The 2,602-nt window shown below is 43.6% G+C and overlaps 1 protein-coding gene across 1 annotated transcript; it reads left to right on the forward strand.

The window, feature by feature from the left end:
• The first annotated feature begins 357 nt into the window (after nt 1-357).
• Nucleotides 358-1,145, forward strand: LOC127227481 (keratin-associated protein 13-1). Its single transcript, XM_051191827.1, has one exon. The coding sequence runs from the start codon at nt 417-419 to the stop codon at nt 921-923; it is 507 nt and encodes a 168-aa protein (XP_051047784.1). The 5' UTR covers nt 358-416; the 3' UTR covers nt 924-1,145.
• Nucleotides 1,146-2,602: the final 1,457 nt, after the last annotated feature.

The raw sequence follows: 2,602 nt of genomic DNA on the forward strand, positions 1-2,602 counted from the left end.
ATGACCAATTGAGAATAACGACTTTGTCATCCCTGAGAATAGTTCCCCTCCCCAAACGTGAACACACACACAAGTCATAGACAGAGAAAATAAAGGGGAATTCCTGGCCATAATAGCAGAGGCACTAATTAAATACAGTCATAGCATCTGCAACATAAATGCAGTTCATTGACTCAGACATATAAAAAAAAAAAAGAGTTCTCCCTTAAATGTGAGATAAAAGGAGTTTGTTAACTGCAATTACAAAGAAAACTACTGAGGTCCAGACATGCAGATGAGGGTGTCCAAATGCAGAAACAATGCCCTTGTAGGAAGCCACACCCACCACTGGGAGTATATAAAGGTCCCAGAAAAGGAGTGATTTACAAATTCAGAATCTTCGGTTACACTCAGCTCAACTCACCTCTGCCATCAGCATGTCCTACAGCTGCAGTTCTGGAAACTTCTCCTCCCGTTCCTGTGGAGATCACCTGAACTACCCCCACTCCTCCTGTGGCTCTTCCTACCCCCGCCACCTGATCTACAGCACTAACTTCTGCTCTCCCAGAACCTGCCATGTGGGCTCCTCTCTCCGCAGCGGCTGCCATCAGAACTGCTTCCAGCCCATCAGATGCCAGACTTCCCACGTGGTGCAAAGCTCCTGTCAGCGGCCCAGCTACAGCTCCAGGGTCTCCAGCCTCTGCAGTCCCTGCAGGACCACATATGCTGGCTCTCAGGGCTTCGGGTCCGGCAGCTGTCACTCCCTGGGCTATGGGTCAAGGAGCTCTTACTCACTGAGCTGTGGATCCAGTGGCTTTAGACCCCATGGCTTCTCTTCCCTGGGCTATGGATCTGGATTCTGCCACCCATCCTATGTCCCCTACAGAACCTGCCAGTCTTCTTGCTACAGACCAAGCTGTGGCACTGGATCTGGATTCTACTGATCTTCTTTCTAATTTCCATTCTTGCTGACCACTGTCACCCACTGTCCTGGATTCGTGGCCGTTGTTATTTTCCTTTGACCAGGAAGAATTCTCCTCTCATTTCCTGATTGCCAATTCCTCACTTACTCTCTGACCCCAGATACTGGCTGATGGGTGACCTTTGAGAAGACTGTAATTAATCTATTAACTCAAAAATAAAGTGTGCATTACAAATGAAATTTATGCTGTTGAACTTCTTCCCAAATTTAGAAATACTAAAATTTTGAGTGGATGAACATATGGATTTGATAACCAGCTATACCTGCTTTTGTGAGTTGTTTCCCGAATGCTTGCTGTTGTGGTTGTGAAACATTAATTGATTAACATTAAACGAACAGCATGCACAGGAATATAGGTTTTGAAGTTCTATTGAGTTGTGCATTAGATAGATGTCTTATTGCCTCAGATAGTTTTCTTATTTAAGCATATTAAGCAAAATGATACCACTTGAAAGCATATATTTTTATTAATTAAATCCCAGATGCAGAAAACAAATTGATTTCCATAAGTGGTTGGCTCGCCTGTCTATGGCGACTGGTCTAAGTTCTATTAGGAAGGCAGAAGGCAAAATGAATTTGACTTTATGACTATGGGTTCCCTTGTGCAGAGACAATAGCAATGAATGTTTTGAATTGAATCTGAATGTCTCCCATGGGTTCATGTCTTAAGAGGCAGTTTAACAGGTGATAATCTATTTTAGGAGGCTGTGTAAACTTTATGTGGGGCCTACGTCAGAGTTATGCCTTTGAAGTTAATAGGTCAGCAATAATGTCGGACCTGCTGTCTGTATTTCCTTGTCTTCTACAATGTAAGATCCCACCATCTCGTACTCCCAATACCAATGGTAGACCGGCTTTGCTGTGCTTCCCTTCCATGCTGGATTTCCAACTCTATGAAATGGGGAGTCTGTGTGGATCTTTCCCATACATTGGGCTGCTAGGTATCCGGGCATGGCAACACTAAAATAAATACAGAGGAAATGAAAACCACTACATCAGTTATGGACAACCATGAAGGTTCTCCAAAATGCCCAATTTCATGACTATTTATCCAGCTAAGGAGGATTCAGTCAGTGTGCTTGGAGGGCCTGAGTACAATGTTGTTCAGAATGTCTTAGGCGTACAATACACGGATAAAGAACTGTAGAAAATGTACTACTTATCTATAGTGAGATTTTAGCCATTGAAAAGATGAGACACTATCCCCAAGACGATACATATAAAAGGACATTAAGTTATTAAAGGACATTAGCCAGACTCGGTAAAGCAAGTTCTGAATGATTTAATCCGTGTGTGCAGTCTGAAAAGTTTGCTCTCACAGATACTGAGTGCACAGTGGTAATTCCCAGAGACTGTAGAGGGAAGGGTTGGGGTGGGGAGCCAGACATGGAAAAGGTAACCAGTGAGAAGTTAATTTACAGTTTGAAAAGATTACAAAAGTCTGGTGTGTAATTAGACAGCTATTAGTCACCCCCAAGGCGCAAGTGCCACTATTGCACAATTGGGTACATCTTGCACACTGGTAATTTTGTGTTCATACGCTGTACCGCTGTGAAGGATTCTTGATTGCTTTTCTCCATTGGCAGACAGTCCAGCTATAGAGGGAGTCCTCAGACAGAGGGACTCCAGGTCATTTCCATC

Source organism: Phodopus roborovskii, unplaced genomic scaffold (genome assembly GCF_943737965.1).
Source record: "Phodopus roborovskii unplaced genomic scaffold, PHOROB, whole genome shotgun sequence".
NCBI lineage: Eukaryota > Metazoa > Chordata > Mammalia > Rodentia > Cricetidae > Phodopus > Phodopus roborovskii.